Raw genomic sequence first — 22244 nt, forward strand, 5'->3', positions numbered from 1 at the left:
TATCTTGGGATTGAGGTCAAACAAGGTGAAGATGATATTTTTATATCCCAAGAGGAACTATGCTAAAGAAGTGCTCAAGAAGTTCAATATGAATGATGCTAATCCAGTTCGAACCACCGATGGAATGTGGAGTCAAAATCACCAAGCAAGATCGGAGGAGAGAAGATAAATTCTACATATTTCAAAAAGCTGGTTGGAAGTTTGAGATACTTGACATGTACAAAACCAAATATTCGGTTGGAATTATTAGTCGATTTATGGAGGAACTGACAACAACATTTGCAAAATGGCAAAAAGGATAACGTCGCTACATCAAAGGAACGATTGGGTATGGTCTTTTCTATGTCTCTTCTAGCATTTTTGATATTGTTGATTATTGTGATAGTGATTGGAGTAGTGATTTGGATGATCGAAAGAGCACTATGGGATTTTTTGTGATAGGTGATTGGAGCAATTTTTATTGGTGAAACGGCGTTCACATGGATGTCAAAAAAGACCCATAGTCACCATTATCAACATGCGAGGCATAGTACGTCGCAAAAAACTTCATGTGTATGTCAATGCAATTTGGCTAAGAAACTTAAGTGGAAGGAGTTGAAGTTTCAAAATGGAAAGGTCCAATGGAGATTTTTGTTGACAAAAAATCGGCCATTGCCTTAGCCAAAATCCGGTATTTCATGGGAGGAGCAAGCACATTGATACCCGATTTCACTACATTCCGGGATTGCATTATGAAGAAAGAAGTGGAACTCAAATATATCAAAGTCAACAAGACCAAGCGGTGGATATTTTCACAAAGCCCCTCAAGTTGGAGCTTTTATCAAAATGAGGAGTTTACTTGGTGTAACAAATCAAGTTTTAAGGGGTGGTTGAAAATTTTGTCATTATTAAACTTTATTTGTGGCATTTAGTGTGACTTTTGGGTTTTGTGACTTTTAGTTTTTTGTAACCAATAGTGATTTTTGAGTTATAAGAGTTATGTGAGTTATGAGCATTTGATGACATTTATAGCTTTAAACCATTGGCATTCCTATGGTTATGTTTGTAAGCCTATATAAAGGCATGCTTAGTTGAATGAAAAGTATATATCTCATTTTTCATATTTGTACTCCACGTTTTTTTTCTAACAATTATTCGGTTTCAAATGCAACTAAGTTTCTCACCTTGAAGAAGAATCTACAATATCTCAAGCATAGTAAGCTTCAAGTTGGTAATCTTTCATGGGTACTGAGTCTACTTAGTTCTTGATTTCAACCAATAAGTAAACAGGTAAGGCATAACCATCAACACAAATGATCAGCCGTTGTGGTGATGGTGAAGCTTTCTTGAACTATATTGAACTAAACACAAACATCAAACCACTTAATAAGTATGACTAAACTTATCTAAAAGCGCATTTTTAGATAAGTTTGATCAAACATATTAAAAAGAAGAAAACGAGATCTATTCCAAATGTCAATCGAAATGTCACCGAATCTTCAAAAGCCAAAAAAAGTTCCAAAAAATAGCAAAGAAAAAGAATCAAGAAACAACATTACAATTTACAAACCACAGGTTTCACATCATACAACTCATCACAATGAACAAACAAAACAACCAATGTTTGAAACGACAATGAAGAGATATAAGTTAATAAAATATCCTGATTAACAAAAACCAAAGCAGACATTACAAAAACGAAAGCAAACATTGATAAAAGAAAGAAAACAACCAGACAAAAGCTCATAAGAGTGATAAAAATTAGAGATGACAGCAAAAGCAAATCGAAATCTCAATTGAAAGCCGAAAACGAGATCTAAACAAAAGCAAATCGAAAGAGGACTGTACTAAGTCAAGAAAAGGAAGAAAAGAATGAAAATGGAAGAGCCAATTGAGAGAATTGATTAGCTACTCTCGTTTTCAGGCTCAGCCTCTCATGGTTGTAAAGACGAGGAGGTGGAGCAAAAATAGAGAGAAGGAAGGAACTCCAGTGGAAAAAAATAATTTATTTTGCACATGAGGTTCTTTTTGCCCTAATAATGTTCTCATATCCCCACAGAGACCAAGTTCCTCTCGTCTACAGCAAGCTTTATATCTAACTTTAAAACATTCTTGATCATTTCCACCAGGTTTGAGACAAAACTATACGAAATAATGAAAACAAAATTAAAAGAAAAAACTATTTTCAACTTGTCTTCAACCAAAATAATTTGTTGCTATCTGTGAGAGCAGAAAATAAAAATGAAAAAGGAAAAGGAAAGGTGGAAGAAAAGAGAAGTGAGTCACTACCATTCTGTTGAGAATTTGTTTTCTCTCCACCAATCAAACTAAGCCAAGTGTGATATTCTTTATTCTTTTTGTATTATTATATAATCATATTGTAGGGCAATGAGTGTATAAAAGTAAATAGGGTGTAGCTACCAATTATTGATTAAATACAAAAGGAGAAAACAAGAAAGTTGAAAAGGCTCCCAAAGTCAAAATCTCTTCATATTCAACTTGGTATTAAAGCCACCATGGCCGACGCCACACTCACCGGAAGTTCCTCCACCGCGAACCAGTGAAGTTCACCACACCACCCCTCAATCAGCTCCTGGATGAGCTCACCACCACGAAGCTAAAATGCGACAACTTTATGTTGTGGAAGAAGCTCACGCTGCCTATCCTCCGAAGCTACCAGCTCGAAGGACATCTCTCAGGACAAATACCCTACCCACCGATGTTTGTCAAGTCTACCTCTGAAGCAATGTCCAACTCCTAAACGATCAGTGACAACAGAGTCAGCTCATCGGTTGAATGGTCACTGAATCCTCAATATGAAGCATGGCTGGCCGTTGATCAACTTCTACTAGGATGACTGTACAACTCCATGGCTCTAGATGTAGCAATTCAACTTATGGGGTACGAGAATTCCAAAGAAATGTGGCAAGCCATCCAAGAGCTATTCAGAGTTCAATCTCGAGCTGAAGAAGACTACCTAAGACAGCTGTTCCAATAGACAAGAAAAGGCAGTCAGAAAATGAGTGAGTACCTTAAGCTGATGAAGATGAACTCTGACAATCTTGCGCAGGCAGGCAACCCTTTGTCGACAAGAGCACTAATCTCACAAGTTCTCCTTGGCCTTGATGAAGAATACAACCCAGTAGTCATAGGCATCCAAGGTAAACCAGGTATTTTTTGGTTAGATATGCAATCCGAATTTCTTTTTTATGGAAAATGATTGGAACACCAAAATTCTATCAAAATACATAGATTTTTTGCCCAGCAGCCTTCTGTCAATGTAGCTTTTAACAGGAATAAAAATGGAGGGAAGCCACATTTCAATGGGAATAGGCAATAGGGTAATAGCTCCAAAGGCAACAGCTCTAATCATAATCCATTCAATGGACAAGATGGCGGCCGAGGTCGAGGAAGAGGTCGAAACAACAACTCAAACAAACCAACATGTCAAGTTTGTGGGAAGTATGGTCATTTAGCCTTGGTATGCTATCATCGGTTTGACAAGGAATACTCTCAGAACAATGGACAAGGCAGAAGAAATCACGAGTCAGTTGGCCCCAACAACAATGCTGCTGCTATGTTCACATCCTCATAGCCCTCCAACCTCTTCATGGCTACACCAGAAACAATAGTTGATCTAAATTGGTACATTGACAGTAGAGCTACTAATCATGTCACTCTTGATTATAACAACATCAACAACCCAACCGAGTATGGAGGTAATGAACTGGTCATTGTAGGTAATGGTGAAAAACTACATATATCTCACACTGGTCAGTCATGTTTATCTGATGGAAGAAATGAGTTTATACTAAATGATGTCCTATGTGTGCCTAATATAGCAAAGAATTTGATTAGCATATCCAAGTTTGCTCATGATAATGTTGTGGTTGTTGAATTTCACACTGACTATTGTGTCATTAAGGACAAGGCTACGGGCAAAACATTGCTGAAAGGGGAGCTTGACAGAGGATTATACCATTTATAAGGGACTGAAGTACTAAAAAACAACACAAAGAGAAGAGGGAATGCTCTGTATAACAACCCGACTGCTCTAGTTCTTTCAGAAATTAGGATAAATTTGGTTGAGTCAATTAAAATACTAGATTATGTTATTAGAGAATGTAATTTACCAGTCAAATCGAATGAAGGAAATGAATTTTGTGATTCATGCCAATTAGGAAAAGCAAGTGCCTTACCATTTCCTAACTCTCAATCTCGAGCATCTAACAAGTTTGACTTAATACATACAGATGTATGAGGACCAGCCCTTATTGAATCTACTGATGGATATCGATACTACATACTATTCTTGGATGGTCACAGTCGATATGTGTGGATATACCCTATGAAACAGAAAAGTGAGACATTGGCAGCGTTCAATCACTTTACTCAATTAATCCAAACTCAATTCAAATATGGGACCAAAATGCTTCAATCAGATAATGGTAAAGAGTATGACAGAATACATCACCTCTGTGAGTCCAAAGGCATCTTAATAAGAAAATCATGCCCCTATACCTCTGCACAAAACGGCAGAGCTGAGCGCAAGCATTGACATATCATCGAAACCGGACTCACGCTACTTGCACAGGCATCCATGCCTCTGTCCTTTTGGTAGAAGGCATTCTCAACAGCAGCTTATCTCATAAATGGAATGCCTACCACAGTGCTACAAGGTAAGTCGCCCGTCACTGTGCTGTTTGGTTCTAACCTTGATTTTTTTCAGTGTCAGGACATTCAGATGTGCTTGCTACTCTTACCTAAGGCCATACCATAGTAAAAAAATTCAAATTACACTCAGAGAAATGTGTGTATATTGGTCCCAGCTCATATCACAAGGGGTACAGATGCCTTAGTCCATCGAGCCGAATTTACACCAGCAGACATGTGAAATTTAATAAGAATGACTTCCCTTTTGCATCCTCACGTGCACCACGATCGCCCAGACGACAGACAAAATGATTGCTAAACCTCCATCATTTAGCACGATCGCCCAGACGACAGATAACATGATCGTTCAACCTCCATCGTTTAGAATGATCGCTGAGGTGACAAATAATGCGATTGTTCAGCGCCCATCGTCTAGAATGATTTCCCAGACAAAAGACAACGCGATCGCTCAGTCTCCGTCGTTTAGAACGATTGCCCAGGCCAAAGACACAATGATCGCAGAGAGTCCATCAACTAGACAAATCGGCGAAATCTCATCGCACAGAACAATCACCATAGCGAAGAACCCCATGATCACTGACATTCCATCGTCCAACACGATCGTCTAGGCGATAACCCCTCCCATAGCTGAGTCTTTAATCCCGAGCCTTCAACCCATACTCAATAACCGACCTCAGTCACAGTCATTCCTACAAGTAAATCCAACACCACCATATGCTCCCGACTATGCTCCAAACACCACAAACCAAACATCTTCACCAGGCTATGCATCCCACCACAACCTAAATCTCTCCCCGACGGAGAGCCCCACCCATCCCTCACCGGTGCCCTTGACTCAAACCAACCCAGTTCGACATGACAATCCCACTATACCACATATATCACATCCTACTGATAATTCAACCTCTACCACCCTGCCAAAGCCTACCATCTCCTCTCGCCCTTCACCTGTTCCCACTCACCCTATAGTAACAAGAGCCAAAGCTAGCATATTTAAACCCAAAGCCTGGATAACAAGCAAAAGCACTGATTGGTCCCAAACAGAGCCCACAAGAATCACAACTGCACTTGCAACTCCTCAAAGGAAGAAGGCAATGGATGAGGAATACACGGCTCTCATGAAGAACAAGACCTAGACACTCCCCCATCTTCGTCTCACAATATAGTTGGGAACAAGTGGATATTTCGACTCAAAAGGAACATGGATGGCTCAATACAGAGATACAAGGCTCGACTAGTTGCAAAGGCCTTTCATCAACATCATGAAGTAGACTTCTTCGAGACATTCAGCTCGGTCGTGAAGTCTTCCACAATCTGAGTAGTCATTAGTGTTGCTATGTCACATGGCTAGACCCTAAGGCAACTTGACTTCAACAATGCATTCTTAAATGGAAAACTCGCCGAGGATGTCTATATGTGTTAACCACCCAGGTATGTCAGCTCTCAGTACCCGAACCATGTCTGCAAACTAGAAAAAACTATCTATGGCCTGAAACAAACACCACGAGCCTGGAATACAACTCTCAGCTCCGTCCTCACAAAATGGGGATTTTATCAGTCCCAATCGGATACATCCTTGTTCATCTACCGCACGAAGGGATCTATTATATTCCTACTTGTCTATGTCGACGACGTCATTATCATAGGTAACAACTCTCAGTTAGCAGAGCAACTTATAGAAACTCTTGATATTCAGTTTGCACTCAAGAACTTAGGACAACTTTGATATTTTTTGGGAATACAAGTTCACTATTTAGACTCCGGCCTACTGATCAACCAATCGAAGTATGTGGATGACCTACTGCATAAACTTAAAATGACGGATGTGAAACTAATGCCCTCGTTAAGTGTGCAAAGCAGGAAACTATCAAAGACTAATGGACAGCCCCTCTCGGAACCTTACGTATATCGCAGCACCATCGACGCTCTTCAGTACTTAACTCATAAACGGCCGGACATCACCTATGCTGTCGACTAACTAAGTCAATTTCTTCAAACTCCAACTGATGTCCATTGGCAGGCAGCTAAGAGAGTCCTTCATTACATAAGTGGCACAAAACACTATGGTCTTTACTTCCAACAAAGCCCAAATCTAAATGTCTCTGCCTACTCTGATGTTGATTGGGCATCCAATCTCGATGATAGAAAATTAGTGGCTGCCTATTGTACCTTTGTAGGAAACAACATTGTATCATGGTCTTCGAGGAAGCACACGGTGGTTGCACGGTTGAGTACAAAATCTGAATACAGGGCACTCGCTCATGCTACATCTGAAGTCCTCTGGCTTCAACAACTACTCAGTGAGATGGGATTACAGTCAAGAACTCGACCGACCATATGGTACAATAATCTAGGGGCAGGTACCTTAGCTGCCAACCCGGTGTTTCACTCTAGAACTAAACATGTAGAAATTGATCTTCACTTTGTCCGGAACCATGTTTTAAAAGACGACATCACTATTCGATATGTACCTTCGGTAGACCAACTAGCTGATTACCTCACTAAACCACTCAACAACTCACACTTCTATACATTACGGTCCAAACTGGGAGTACTTGAAGTACCCTCCAGCTTGAGGGGGGATGTTAGAGCAGAAAATAAAAATGAAAAAGGAAAAGGAAAGGTAGAAGAAAAGAGAAGTGAGTCACTACCATTCTATTGAGAATTTGTTTTCTCTCCACCAATCAAACTACGCCAAATGTGATATTCTTTATTCTTTTTGTATTATTATGTAACCATATTATAGGGCAATGAGTGTATAAAAGTAAATAGGGTTGTAGCTATCAATTATTGATTAAATACAAAAGGAGAAAATAAGGAAGTTGAAAAGGCTCTCAAAATCAAAATCTCTTCATATTCAGCTTTATCTCATACCATATTTTAAAAGGATTTCAATAGGGAGAGAGCGACCGATTTACTCCATCTGAACTTTGAGTCATCGTCTTCTGGGATAAAGTGGCTGATGGCTCAACAAAAGAAATCTATAAATTCATGGAGAAGAAAGAAGTAAGAGAAGAAGAAGAGGGGAACACTGTTTAGGTATAGAGAGAAGATGATAAGGGAGAAGTGTAAAAACCACAGAAAATTGAGGGAGGCATTTGAACAATGGAATTTTTCTACCTCCCCCCAAAAGCTTAACATTTTTTCGTGCCTTCCCCACAAAAAATTTCCCCTGTTCCACCTTTTTTTCCCAACTTTAATAGTTAATTTTAGACAAAGTTATCTTCAAAAGCTATAAAAAGAAGTATTTGTTGTAGTGTTGGCATTATTAATCAAACAAAGAATAAAACTTTGCAACATATGGTGTTAGAAACAAGCCACTCGAATTTATTTTTTAATAAAGAATGAAAATTTTCATGCCTTTGATCATTACAAAAATATATTTTTGTGACATATATGATGTTAGAAAGCCACTCTATTGATTGTTTTATGAAAAAGATTGAAACTTGGTAGGCATTTTGACACCTACACAACTGAATATTTATGACGTATTGGGTTAGAAACCTGAGCGAAACTTTGACTAAAGAGAAGTGCACCTAAACTCTACATGACAACAACAATAAATTTATAATTTAAGGAAGAGATGACATGCCAAAAAAAAAAAGACTCATATGCTAAAGTCAGAGATCAAAGTTGTAGAATAGAGAAAAAGTCAGAAGTTTAAGATCTAGATCGCAGATCATGATCAAGATCTATGTCCCATGATCAAGATCTACGTCCAATTCAAGATACCTCGTATGAAGTATCTATTTATAGAAAGAATGTGATAAAATTTACATTTTCATTTTAGAATTGGATTAGATGGATGTTTCCTTATCATATATAGGATTAGATCTAATTAGATAAATGATTTGCTGATACTTGGCTCGTATAGATTGACTTAAGAAAAAAAAGTGTTTTTCAAAAAACTCATTTTTATTTAAACATTTTTTATAAAAACTTATTAAAATACACTTGAAAAAACTATTTTGAGTGATTGTCAAACACTTCAATTTCTTCTAAAACAACTTAGTTTTAAAATTAAATACTTGAAAATGTATTCCAAACACACAATTAAACTTATTTGAACCAAGTCCACTTTATTTTGTATTTATCTCCTCTTATCTTTCCTTGATTTTTTGCCTATTTCGATAGGTCCAAATTCATTCATGACAAAACTAGCCCTAAGCATTACTTTTCAAAAAAAGAGAATGACACTTTACAGGCCTTTTGGCCATTACCAATATCCCATTAAATACAACAAACAAATAAAAATAAAAATACAAGTTAGAAACAATCACAATAAACAATACTACTTGCCGGTTAAAATGATGTAAATCACAAGCATCAAAATCGTCTCCTTTCATTCACATCTTCCCATATAAAACTATATTGAATTCATCGACCTTCATTTGAGTCGTTCATTAATGGCGGATTTCCAAAGCTACATAATTTTTTGCCTCATATGGTTAGTTTCCACCTTCACAATTCGCTTAATCTTTGCCAAAAACAAACATAACGTAACTCTCATCTTCCTCCAAGCCCTTTTGCTCTCCCTATCATCGGCCATCTCCATCTCCTCGATCCGTTGCCCCGCAAAGCTTTCCACAAGTTCTCGACCCGCCACGGACCCTTAATGCATCTCCATTTAGGATCGGTCCACTTGCGTTGTAGTTTCGTCACTCGAAACAACGAAACAAGTCTTCAAAACTCATGAATCTTCCTTCTCAAATAGACCCCATTTGTCAGCAGTCGACTATTTAACCTATGGGTCAGCTGATTTCTCCTTTGCTCTGTATGGACCTTATTGGAAATTCATGAAGAAGCTTTGTATGTAGGAGCTTCTCGGTGGTAGAACGCTCGACAACCTCCGCTCTATGAGAGAGGACGAGAAGCGGCAGTTTCTACGGTCATTGCAGTCGAAGGTGGCGGAGGGGAAAGAAGTTGATGTTGGAGGAGAGTTGATGAGGTTGAGAAACAATGTGAAATCTAGAATGACATTGGGGAAAAGATGTGCTGAGGAAGAAGAAGAGGTTGAGGGGATAAGGAAATAGGTGAAGGATATAGCTGTTCTTTCAGGGACTTTTAGGGTGTGTTTGGTGTGTGATAAAAGTAAAGAGTTTAGTTGAGTTGGGTTGGTAATTATTATTTGGAAAGTTAAATTATCTGGGGATTAAATTGTCTGTTCTGTTTGCAGAGTTGAGTTGAGTTGATAATTATTGTCTGTATTTGTTGTGCAGAGTCGAGTTGAGTTGAGTTGGGGATCTGATGCAGTTTTTTGTGAATGAGATTAGTTCTATTTTTTTATGTTTGTTTTTTATTTTATTTTTTTATTTTTTAGTTTTATGCTTTACTATTGTTGATTAATTTTCAAATATACACGTATTTTCTCAAATCATTTATGACATAAACTAGACAATCTCAAATTTTTCTCAATTTGTAGAACATAATAGATTATTTTTCATATATTCTTTTCAAAAACTATAATAATTCTAGTTCTCTTCAATCGGTAAAACATACTAACAAAATATATTTCATATTGCTGCTCAATTAATTGGTATATTGTATATTGTATGTATATATATTGAATGTTTGTATATATATTGAAGGTAATTATCCCAATTACTAATTGGTATATTGTATGTATATATATTGAATCTTGCTAACTTAACCTTATTATTTCATATATCATAGTTTATTTTTATATAATATGGATAATATATTTGGAATTAAAATTGTACATAGGATAATTACCTTTCATTTGATTATGATGGTGAGAATGTAATATAGTACAATAACATTTTTCATAAGATCACAAAAATAATATGAACCGACCGAACATGTGGTCGTTTCAAAAAAAAAAAATTCACAAAATATATGTTCTTTTCGATACTTATAATATCCGTGTTATAATACAAACACAAAAATTACATGTCATGACGTATGCAAAAGTTATCATTCTTTTTGACATGACAGTCCATTATCCATTTTCTATTATCCAAAAGAACTATAAACAAAATATAGGGGTGTGGTCAGTCTACATGTTTCTTCCTAGTAGACGGAGGCAATACCTCTTCCGTGCGTGTTCTGGTACTGCAAGGAAACAATCTGTCTTCTGAATGTCTGTGACAAGGAGGTCAATAAGGGTGACCTGATCATCCTCATCCAGGCCATCAATGTTGTATATGGCATTTACTACTTCCTTCCGATGCCCGAACTCCAGCTCATACTTTTCCTTTTGCCACGATGTAAGTCTACCCATGTGTATGCTCTGCATTTCAACAGTCGATCTCATGATGTCGATCATTTCCGTTTGGAATGATGACCTCTTCCTCTTACTGCCTCGAGATGACTCGGCAGGTGCACTCGCTCTACCTGTAGATTGCTCTACTGGCTCTTCATCTATTTCATCTTGATTTAATGGTGATTCTGTCTGGTGAACCTTAGGTGTGTGACAGTCTTGTGATCCAAGTCAAATCTCATCTTCAAACTTTCTGAATGCATTCGTCGCCATCACGTAAGGGTCCTCACTTGATTGCCCTACTGCTTTGTCTTTCCCAAATACGGTGGAGAGGTCATCGTAATGTGGGAATGGCTTGTTCCACATCCCCTTCGCATTGGGATGACTCTACATTGATACACATACACATTATTAATATTTATATTATAACACGTACCCGTACATTTTTTTTTCTAGAATCTTACACAAACCCAAATATCGAAAATATCCCTCTCGACTTGGACACATTTGAACTTCTCGTTCCAGCCGAACCACGACTGACTTAACATCTCTGATACTACGTTGTATTGCTTCTTCAGACTCTTCATCTTGCACTCAATGGTGTGCTGATTCAGTGCGCACCTGGGAACTTTCTCATGCAGAATCGCTCCAAGTGTTGTAGGTATCCTGGTCGAAACGTCCCATTGTCGGGCCTCCAACCGGTCTCCACCAAATACAATAGAGCTTCCACCAACTTAGCGTCCTCCACCTTCGACCATACGTGTTTAGACCTCTTACCATTACCTGCCATTATGCTGCATGCATACGTTTGTTGAATGAAAAGATGCTATAAATTAAACACATGCATAAACAAAGGATAAACTGCTGAAATTATATGTTCCAATTTAACTTGTTCACACAGAGTCTTGGCATAAAACATTTTCACGACATAGTTGGAATGTTCCATAATTAAATTCCATTTAGTAGTAAAAGAAAAGTAAGCAATGAACATTGAATAATCAGGCTCTTTGCCATTGAGTAAACATTTCGACTGCTAAGTCATCCCTGAACTTGGTCCATTCCTCCGATGATTCAACAAATTCAATATGATCCCCATCAAGACCAATTGATGCAGAATTCTCCTCATTGGGCATGTCAAGCATTGCATCGATTCCCATCTCCCTTGTGATCAAGTTGTGAATAAGGCAACATGCAGTTATTGTTCGACATTAGACTTGTATTTGGTAGAATGATTTTTCCCTAAGAATAGCCCACCGCCCCTTTAGCAACCCAAACGCTCGCTCGATAACGTTCCTTGCTGAAGAATGTTTCATGTTGAAAAATTCTCTTGTAGTTGTCGGTGCGTTTCCTGCTCCACGCCAATCGGAGAGATGGCATCGTTCCCCTCTGTATGGTGCCAAGAATCCTTCAGCGTTGGGGTATCCAGCATCACATAGGTAATAGTATCCTGTACACGTTTCAAAATGTCATGCACATGTGTTGTGGCATGTACGCATGTTTAAATAACGTATACGGTTATTATAATACTCTTTGGAACCCTTAATCCATACGGTCGCGAAATCGCATTCCTAAGAACCCTTGAATTGACTGCAGACCCTTCCCACCCTGGAAAAACGAAGACGAACTCCTCATTTTGATCACACGCCGCAAGAACGTTTATGGCAATCTCTCCCTTTCTCGTCCTATATCGAGGTCGATCGACGACATTAACATTCACTTTAATGTATGTGCCGTCTAGCGCATCTAGATAATTCTGTTTCTCTCAAATGATCAGAATGAATTAAAAAAAAAAATCTATCGTTGCATGTATATTTATGACGTATTCATATAAAAAAACTGAGTACTTTTTGTACCTGAAACCACTTCCATCTTCCATCGGTGCATGTATTTGTGATTGGTTCTATTTTTCTTAACAAAACAGTGTGAAGTTGTAAGATTACCCTAAGAGCTGCGTTGAAATATCTCGAAATTGTCTCACCAGACCTCGAAAAGTTTCTGCATACCACTCAATTCTTGACATTGTGTGCAAGAATGTGTAGGAATATCACAACCATCTCTTCGACGTCTATACATCTTGTTGGTTCCAAACAAACAGCCGACCGTAGCATATTACATAGAATCGTAAAGGTACGTCTATCCATTCGGGTGCTTTCACGACATGCCAAGTCATTCTCATAAATTAGGCAAAGAAAGGCCAACTACCTAATGCAGTGCCTAGCATATGTTGGTTGTCTCTCTATCCTTCGGTAGTTGTTCAATTACGTGGTTAGTGTTATGAACAACTGTATTTGAGAGTGCGAAATAATTCTCATGATCGAAAAGAGGTCTTCAACAGTATCCATCTTTATAGGGAAAGGGATACACAAGTTATTCTTGAAAGGGTAAGGTATATGGCGGATTATATTTCATGATTAAGAAAGAATAGAAAACGATGTCAAGCGTTGATATTGGGCATATTGGGTTATAGTTTAGATTTATGGTGTTATTTCCCAATATACCTATAATGATATAGAAATACATGTTTTCAAGGGCTTAGTGGGTTTTTTCCTAAGGATAGGATTGAGGGTATTTTAGTTAAGTCTTTTTAAGGGCCTAGTGGGGTTTTTTTTTTTTTTCTCTCTTTCTTATTCTTCTTATTTTTTTTCCCTGGATTAGTTTATGAACAATTTGTATTAGCTTCTAAAAATTTGTCATACTCCTAGTTCCTAGGATAACAAATTTTCACTGAAAGATGTGTTAAAACGATGTATATAGAAAAAAATATGCATTTTCCTGTTAAAACGATGTATATAGAAAAAAATATGCATTTTCCATACTTTCAAAACTTGGTGTGGTGTGCAATATTTTTTTTAATTCTTATGTCACCGATTAGAAACTATATTTTTCAAAATTAAACATTGGTTATAATATTAAAACCATCGTTTCATTACAATTACATAATTTAAAAAAATTTCAATTTTGATTGTGAAACGATAGTAAGACATACTAAAATTAATCCTAAAACTAGCTTGATAATAACACACAAAAAAGTATAGAATACGTTCTTATTGAAGCTGGAAAAAAAAGAATTGAAATGAACGTATTATTAGATAAAAAAAATTACAGTACTATTTCACCAATAATTCATCAAAAATTTGAGAAGTATTAAATTTATGGTGTTATTTCCCAATGTACCTATAATAATCTAAAAATACATGTTTTCAAGGGCTTAGTAGGTTTTTTTTCCTAAGGATAGGGTTGAGGGTATTTTAGTTAAGTCTTTTTAAGGGCCTAGTGAGTTTTTTTTTTTTTTTTTTCTCTTTTCTTATTCTTCTTATTTTTTTTCCCTAGATTGGTTTATGAACAATTTGTATTAGCTTCTAAAAACTTGTCATACTCCTAGTTTCTAGGACAACAAATTTTCATCGAAAGATGTGTTAAGACAATGTATATAGAAAAAATATGCAGTTTTCTATACTTTCAAAACTTGGTGAACCGATTGTATGAATATTGGTGTGCCATAGTTTTTTAATTCTTATGTCACCGATTAGAAACTATATTTTTCAAAAATTAAACATTACTTATAATATTAATACATCGTTTCATAACAATTACATAATTTCAAAAAAATTTCAATTTTGATTGTGAAACGATGGTAAGACATACTAAAATTAATCCTGAAACTAGCTTGATAACAACACACAAAAATGTATAGAACATGTTCTTATTGAAGTTGGAAAAAAAAAAGAATTGAAATGAACGTATTATTAGATAAAAAAAAAAAATACATAACAATACTATTTCACCCATAATTCATCAAAAATTTGAGAAGTATCAGACAAAAAATATAATATCGCCAACCATTAATAAAAAAATTTGTGAACTAGTATTCCTAAAAAATGTGATCAACAATGAACAAATAACATATTTCCATTAAAAAAAAAAAATAAGTCCTAAAAAAATGAGATACTCTAAACCTCAAAATAACAAACCTCCTCAAACTAATTAGGAATGATTTGTGTAATTAGTTTGGACCCTACAAGAAACACAAAATAATGATAGTTAGATTAGAAATAAAATAAAATAAATTGAACTAAGGAGTAACCAACAAAAAAAATAAATTGAACTAAAGAGTAACTAACAAAAGTATACATTTTTTAAGGTTTAACACCCATAGTGGAGAACTAAAGAGTAACTAACAAAAGTATACATTTTTTAAGGTTTAACACCCATAGTGGAGAAAGACAGTGGAAATATAAAAAGTATGAGTGGGAAGTCAGGGAGAAAGAAGTGGTTATTGGAGAGGGTTGGGTGCATTGGAGAAAGAAGTGGTTGTTGGAGAGAGTTGGGTGCATTTATTAAAGAGTGAAATTAATTTAACCTCATTAATTAAAGAGTGGAATTAATTTGAATGTTAATTGAAAGTAAGTAGCAGCCACGTTGGTAGTAAAGTCAAGTAAATACAAATAGTAAAGTCAAGTAAATAGAAATACTAAAAAAAGAATGATTACAAAATGTTTGATCTCGCTTATGAGGGTAAATTCACTCAGGATGAGTATCTCGCTAGCAATGCCGTCTTTGTTGATGAAAACTCAGACAGCTCCGATTTATTCCTTTGATATCTTCATGAGCGAGATCCTCCTCATGAGCGAGATCAAGCATTTCTTTAACAAACTGTCTTCCTAGCGATGCTCACCTTACCAGCGAGATTCAGCCCACATTTCTAGCGAGATTCCCTTCTAGAGTGAGATCCTCATCACAAAATTAGCGAGATTTCCTTCTAGAGCGAGATCCTCATCACAAAATTAGCGAGATTTGACTTGTCGAGGGTTGAAGTTTCGACTTATGTATGTCGAAACTTCAACCTTCGACAACCTTTTATACATATTGTTTCCAAGTTTTTCTTTGTTTGTCGAGTTCTCAACGTTCGATTAATGTTTGACCTATGTATGTCGAAATTTCAACCTTCGACAACCCTAATATACATATTATTTCCAAGTTTTTCTTTGTTTATTGAGTTTTCAACGTTCGACCTCTACATTAATCGAATCCTCAATCCTCGACTTCTAGCCTCGATCTCCCAAAACAACAATATTTATATCCTAATTTTGAGGGGATAAAAAATGAGAGTTTTGAGTGGATAAAAAAAGGAGTTTTAATAATCCATAGATTTTCTTTATGGGCTTAACAAACATGGGTAATAAATACCCACCCAACTCAATAACTCATACCTATTTATCAAACATCTCCTTAATGTTTCAGATTATATTTGGTTCTGTAAGAATTTGGACTTGCAAAGGCTTGGGAAGAGGCTTAAGGAAGTTCATGAGAGGTTTGACGAGATGATGGAGAGAATGATAAAGGAGCTTGAAGAGAATAGTGGTGATGGGAAAGCGAAGGATTTGCTTGATATTTTGCCAATATCTAATTAAAATCTATCATGTGACAATTTTCTTTTTAAATTGCTTATTTTTATATTTTTCTATTATGTATAAGAAAATGCTGCATGAGATTGCACTTAATCATTGTCCTTCTACAATATAATTTTTTTGGAGTGGATAGAGTGAGGTATTATAGTTCTTTGGAACTCAAATTAGAGCAAATTACACTTTTGGTTCCTAAGATTTGAAATTAGTGTCTATTTGATCTCTGAAGATTCAAAACAAACACTTGGTTTGAAAAATGGTCTCTAAGATTAATTTCATCTTTAGTTGACTAAGGAGAAAATGAAGTGGCATGTTGAGGTAACAAAATTTACCTGATGTCGCAATTTTTAATTTTATTTTACTTTTGTTCATCTCTTTCCCTTTGTCTCTCCCCTTCTTTTCTTTTTCTCTCTTTTAGGTGTTCTTGTTGTTCATGTACAATAATCAGTTGAAAACTTTCCATAGCTCTAAGTTATTTCCTTGTTTTGGTTCTGAGTTTTGTCATAAATCTCTTTGGAGATCAAAAGTTAAGAAAAACTAAGAGTCAATAAAAAAATTCAATTTCATAGTTCTTAATTTTTAGATCCAATTCAATCCTTGCAACATTACTTAACTTCTTTTCTCTATTTTGGATTATAGAGAAAAAGAAGATGAAGAGGTATTGAGAGACTAGAATATAGACCATGAGAATCCAATCAGCATAGGAGATTTTTTTTTTTTTTTTTGAAAGACCAGAGGCAGAACCTAGGAGATAAGAACGGATGATAAGATATTATAATAACCAACTCAACACTCCAAACATCTCTTTTAACTTAGGTTGAACAAATAAATCTATTCAAAAGGATTTGTGATTGCTAATTTGAATCATTTTGACAGCAGGGACAGACAAATCAACAATAACAATAGAATGGGCATTGGTAGAGCTAATAAACCATCCAAACATATTGGAGACAGCAAGAGAAGAAATCCATAGAGTTGTAGGAAAGAATAAAACCATTAAGGAATCAGACATTGCCAATCTTCCTTATCTCCTAGCAATAGTAAAAGAGACATTAAGGCTTCATTCAAGCCCATTGATAGTGAGGGAATCAAGTGAGAGTTGCACAATAAATGGTTATGAGATTGCCCCAAAAACTCAAGTTTATGTGAATGTTTGGGCCATTGGGAGAGACCCAAATCATTGGGAAAATCCTCTTGAGTTTGAGCCAGAAAGATTTATGGACAAACAAGGAAGTGTGAGTAATGGTGATTTCAGAGAACAGAATTTTCAGCTGTTGCCATTTGGGTGTGGGAGAAGTTTTCCAGGAACCACTCTTGCTTTGTTAATGGTTCAAACTACTTTGGGTTGTATGGTTCAATGCTTTGATTGGAAGGTTAAGGGAGGAAATGGGGAAGTTGATATGGAAGAAGAGCATGGTCTTACACTTCCTAGGGCACACCCTTTGGTTTGTGTTCTAAAGCCTTGTCTAATTCCATTTTAAAGCCATATTATCAAAGTTCAGAAGTGTGTTTGAGAAATAGAGGTAATCGTTAGAATAAATATATTTTACTAAATATACAGCTTCTATGTTTATGACTTTAGCTTTAGTAGAATGAGTTATCATAAACTGTATGTATTTTAATTTCTTATATGTCTTAATCAACTGAGCTATATATACACGTTGGCAATATTAAATACTATCCAATGTGTGTGTATATAGATATACCTAAATCAATTTCATGCCTAAACACATACTATAGTAACCACGGGTTATGATAATGAACTCAACGTCCCAAACAAGTCCTAAGCATTTGTATGAAATTCCATGACAAAACTTGTGAAATACTATATACAATGAAAGTTTTCAAATAGTTTTACAATACTTATGTATAGGTTAGAATAATTGGAAACTTCAACTATTATAATGAAAAGTTCTAATATTGAGTGAGTTATAATAGCCCAACATCTTCTTAATATCCTTGTTTGTTAGGCCCCGTTTGTTTCAAAGGTTTTCCCATGGATTTCAGACACACATTTAATATTGCTGTTTGTACAGAATTCCACTTTTTAAAACCCAGGATATTATATTCGGAGGACTTTAAAATCCATTTGATATTGATTTTTTAATACTGCAAAAGTATGAGATTTTTATGTATGGGAGATGAACCGTAAAAATATAGTTTAATTAATTAATAAATTAATATCAAGTATTCATTACTATTAATTTTAATTAATTATAAAATATAAATATATTATTTAGACTTAATAAATTTCAATTAATACCTTTGTCACAAATATTTTATATTATCTTAATTATGTAATATAAATTATTATTATTAATTATCAATATTCTAATTAATTTTTTTTGTTAATTTAATATTTTTAGTAATCAATTTAATTATATTTAATTAAAAAAATTATTTTTATTTTTTATCCTATTAATTTAATTAATTAACATAACAATAAATTAATTAGTATTAAATATAATTGATCTCTTACATTTAATTAAGTAATTATTTATTTTTAGTTCATATATACAAATTACTAAATTGAATACAAATATTTAACTTTCAGACATTAATTATCTTGCACATCTAAACACACACATTAATTATGTTTAATATCTAAATCTATGAAACAATATCTGCGATCCAAACGGTCCATTAGAGAATTTCACTTTTTTAACAATATATCTAATTGTAGTGCCAAACTCATGAATGATGATAATATCTCCCTACCCTATTAAAAAAGGGAAAAAAACTTAGGTGTAGTCAGATTGCATTCATATTTTTTCTTTTTTGAAAATATATAATTTATTAAAAAAAATTATTTATGTAATAAAAAAGAGGAAAATACGGTAATTACAAATCATTGTTCTTGAGAAAAGAAAGCCAATTCCAAACCAACCATCTCTATTGTTTGACTTTTGAAGTCTATCTACCTTCACTACATATCTTCCCTATGAGATGAGCTAATCATTGAGCTATCTCTCTTGCACTCAAAAAACACTGCACATTCACACACAAAGCCTTCCCCACATTCACCTTTATAAATCCAAACCCAAATCTTTCTACCATTACTCACTCAAATCCATGGCTTCTGATCTCCACAAACTCCCATGCCTCCTCCTCTTCTTCTTCTTCTTCTTCTTCTTCTTCCTCTTCATTACCATTTCTTATGCAGAGCTCTGCAACCCAAATGACAAAAAAGCCCTTCTCAATATCAAAAAAGCCTTCAACGATCCCTACATCCTCACCTCATGGGACCCGCAAACAGACTGCTGCCATTGGTATTGTGTCAAATGTGATCGGACAACCCACCGGATCATCTCCCTCACCATCTTTGCCGACGACCGTCTCACCGGCCAAATCCCGCCGGAAGTCGGCGACCTTCCATTTCTACAAACCCTCATGCTCCACAAGCTCCCAAATCTCACCGGCCCCATCCAACCGACCATAGCCAAACTCCAAAACCTCAGATTCCTCGACCTCAGCTGGAACAGTCTCTCCGGCGAAATTCCTGATTTTCTCAGCACTCTCAAAAATCTCTTCGTTCTTACCCTCTCATTCAACAAACTCACCGGAAAAATCCCAAATTCCCTCTCGCAACTCCCTAATCTCGGCGGTCTCCGATTAGATCGGAACCAATTAACAGGACAAATCCCTGATTCCTTCGGCTACTTCACTGGTGAACAACCCCCGTCTTTGATTCTTTCACACAATCAACTTTCTGGGAAAATCCCTTCTTCTTTGTCGAGATTAAACTTCCCTTCCATCGATTTCTCCCGCAACAAACTCGAAGGCGATGCGTTTATGTTCTTCGGCGCCGACAAGATGATCCAGATTCTTGATTTGTCGAGGAATTTGTTGGAGTTTAACTTGTCGGAGGTGGTGTTTAATCAGAGTTTGACTTCGTTGGATCTTAATCATAATAAAGTGTTTGGAGGTTTGCCGCCGGCGATGACGGAATTGAATTTGCAGTATTTGAACGTTAGTTATAATCGGCTTTGTGGTCAGATTCCGGTGGGTGGGGCTTTGCAGAGCTTTGATTTGTATTCTTATTTTCATAATAAGTGTTTGTGTGGGGCACCGCTTGGTCCCTGCAAATGATGGAAAATGGCGTATCCGACACGTGCTTATAGCCAATTTCTCAATTTTAAATATATCGATATCATTTGATAATGATTTTTAATTTATAGAGTTTACTTCTCCTTCGAATTCATTGCTTCGTTATATACTTTATATTAATAGTTTAAAAAAATAAATTAATTTTAAAAAGTTAAAAAAAATAATTTTTATTTTTAAAATTTTATTAAAAATTCAATCATTAAAAAATATGTCAATATAATAAATAATGAGAAATGAATAAATTTAATTTTTAAAAATAAAATAAAATGGTTACAAGATTATCTTCACTTTTTGTTTTTTCTTTTGTTTTCAACCTTGAGGATAAAATAAAGTTAGCTCGTTGAATTTTGTGCCGGATTTTAAGTAATTTTCTTTTTTCACGGAGCTTATTAGAAGACTAGTTCCAATACTAAGTGAAGTTTAAAAGTAAAATACATATTTGGTATTTGAGTTTTAAAGTAGAGTAAATTTAGTCTCTAATATTTTAAATTGATCCGTGGTTGAGTTTCAAGAATAGGTTAAAGGGTCCATCTATTAAAAGAAATTATTTAATAAAAAATGATATGGACAAACATTACATGTGAGTCTAGGTTGGAGCTGATTCCATGCATGGTTTAAAATTTTCGAGCTTTCGATGACCTCAAAATTTTGATTGGGAAAATCTTGTTTTTCATGATTTTGACGAAATTTTTAGATTTAAAAAAAAAATTAAATTTTTTGAATTAACTACGTTAGCTTAGTTAAGTTTTTTAATTTTGTGATATTGATTACACATAATTCTATAATTTCACGAGTCAATGTTAGTTTCTACAAACGATTAAGCCTTCTTTATGTGTTACTTTTTCTAATTTCTATTTTTTTTATAAAAAAAATAGCTTTATTTTCAACCAAAAGCTTTCATTTCTAAAGAAGTTGAGTTTGAAAAAACCACAAAAAAATAACATGTATTTATTTTTAACCTCATTCAAATTTTTCATTAAATCTTCACATCATTTCACCTCAAAATATTCCTAAACTTTATATTATTTTGTAATTATTTTCAATTTTTTTTTAAAATTTATGATCTCGCACAAATATTTACAATAGATTATATTGTCTTATTTTAAAGAAATTGTGATTAAAAATGGTAAATTATAGTCTAACGGTCAGTCAAAGTTTTCATTAACTAATTATAATAATTTTAATCAATTTTCATCAATTTCCATTTTTTCCAAAATTTCTATTAATATCGATATTCTCATCGATATTTCCGTCAATATCGATATTTCAAACCTTGATCAAGTCCAAGTCAACCAAGCCAAGTATTTAACTTCATGAGATTTTATAAACATCCAAGGACTAAAATCTAACTTTTAAAATTATGGGGCTAAATTTTCACTCTTTTGACAACCAGGATTAAAATTGTAATTTATTAAAAAATCTACTTGTTTTCTTTTGTTTTTTTAATTCCTAAATTCTATTATAGTTAACACAACTAATGGTAAAAAAGAAACATTAATTCATTGTCATATGAAATATAATAACACTGGGATCATGTCAGATAAAATAAATTCTTAAAACCATGAAGAAGAAGCCAATTAAAACATAACAGTGAATAATATTCAAGCGAAAGCGTGTGATCACCTTGCAATTTTGTTTTCGATTTTACACAAACAAAATATGGTATAAAAATAATAATATAATGGATAAACAATCAAGATTAACATGCATTTAAGAGAAGAAAAGAGGGAAGAGTTGAACCTTACCTTCGTAGATTCCTAAATTCTTTATGATTCCCTTCGCGTCTTTTTCGGAATGTCTCTTCAATGATCAAGGGACACTACCTTAAGTGAAGCCTTGTCATTTTCTAGGATCTCAAG

The 22244-nt window shown here is 34.9% G+C and overlaps 1 protein-coding gene and 1 pseudogene across 1 annotated transcript; both read left to right on the forward strand.

Moving 5' to 3' along the window:
• The first annotated feature begins 9050 nt into the window (after positions 1-9050).
• On the forward strand, positions 9051-17759 carry LOC120077084 (annotated as a pseudogene).
• Positions 17760-19213: 1454 nt separating this feature from the next.
• LOC120069370 (polygalacturonase inhibitor-like) lies at positions 19214-20453 on the forward strand. The gene has a single exon (XM_039021141.1). It carries the CDS (start codon positions 19351-19353, stop codon positions 20365-20367), a length of 1017 nt encoding a protein of 338 aa, XP_038877069.1. The 5' UTR covers positions 19214-19350; the 3' UTR covers positions 20368-20453.
• The last annotated feature ends 1791 nt before the right edge of the window (positions 20454-22244 follow it).

The sequence above is a fragment of the Benincasa hispida genome, chromosome 1, assembly GCF_009727055.1.
Source record: "Benincasa hispida cultivar B227 chromosome 1, ASM972705v1, whole genome shotgun sequence".
Classification (NCBI taxonomy): Eukaryota; Viridiplantae; Streptophyta; class Magnoliopsida; order Cucurbitales; family Cucurbitaceae; genus Benincasa; species Benincasa hispida.